Source organism: Geospiza fortis, unplaced genomic scaffold (genome assembly GCF_000277835.1).
Source record: "Geospiza fortis unplaced genomic scaffold, GeoFor_1.0 scaffold172, whole genome shotgun sequence".
Lineage (NCBI taxonomy): Eukaryota > Metazoa > Chordata > Aves > Passeriformes > Thraupidae > Geospiza > Geospiza fortis.
This window is the reverse complement of record NW_005054309.1, coordinates 3,527,241-3,527,897: the sequence shown is the minus strand read 5'-3', so window position 1 is coordinate 3,527,897 and position 657 is coordinate 3,527,241. Positions and strand designations below refer to the sequence as shown.

The 657-nt window shown below is 54.2% G+C and overlaps 1 protein-coding gene across 1 annotated transcript in view; it reads right to left on the bottom strand.

Annotated features, from left to right (window-relative positions):
* Positions 1-344: 344 nt before the first annotated feature.
* DVL3 (dishevelled segment polarity protein 3) overlaps positions 345-657 on the bottom strand; it is a 31,484-nt gene continuing 31,171 nt past the window's right edge. The window contains 2 exon segments of the mRNA XM_031055502.1: positions 345-653; positions 655-657. The exon segment at positions 655-657 is cut by the window's right edge and continues 196 nt beyond it. Coding sequence (XP_030911362.1) covers positions 530-653; positions 655-657 — 127 coding nt within the window. The 3' untranslated portion in view covers positions 345-529.

Genomic DNA, 657 nt, shown 5'->3' with positions numbered 1-657 from the left:
GCCCCTGGAGCTCCGTGTCCTGCTGTCGGGCCACGCCATGCTCCAGCTCTCCCCCCCACGGGCGGCAGGCTCAGAGAAAGTCAAACACCCCGTAATTCTTTGCTGCTTGATAGAAGAAACACAAAAGGGTGAAAAGAAAGAAGAGATGTTTAGGGTGAAAGGACTGAGGCAGCAGTGACAGACGGGCAAGCAGCACAGGGTGCTGGGACGGATGCGGATTAATGGGGTTAGAGAGGATGGCAGGAGGGAATTACCATCAGAAATACACAAGTCTGGGGGCAGGATGGGCTGACAGCACCCAGCAGGCCTGCCAGGCCTGTCCACCCCGCTCGAGGAGGGATTAGAATCAAGGTTTAGTTCCATTTATTATTTTTTCCCTTTTTTTCTTTTCGTTATCAAGACAAAAAAAAAAAAGAAACAAAAAAAAACCCCAAAAAAACAAGGGGTGAAGCCAGGGCTGGTCCTAGGAAACAAACGACAGGGATAGAAGGGGGAAGGAGGGACAGCAGACAGACAGGGGACGGGCGCTTCACATTACATCCACAAAGAACTCACTGGGGTTGCCCATGGCCATTCGGAAGGACTGTCTACTGGCTGTCAGTTCGGGGGGCACAGAGGCCAGGTCACGGCCTGGCGGCGCCCCGGGGGGCCCCATGG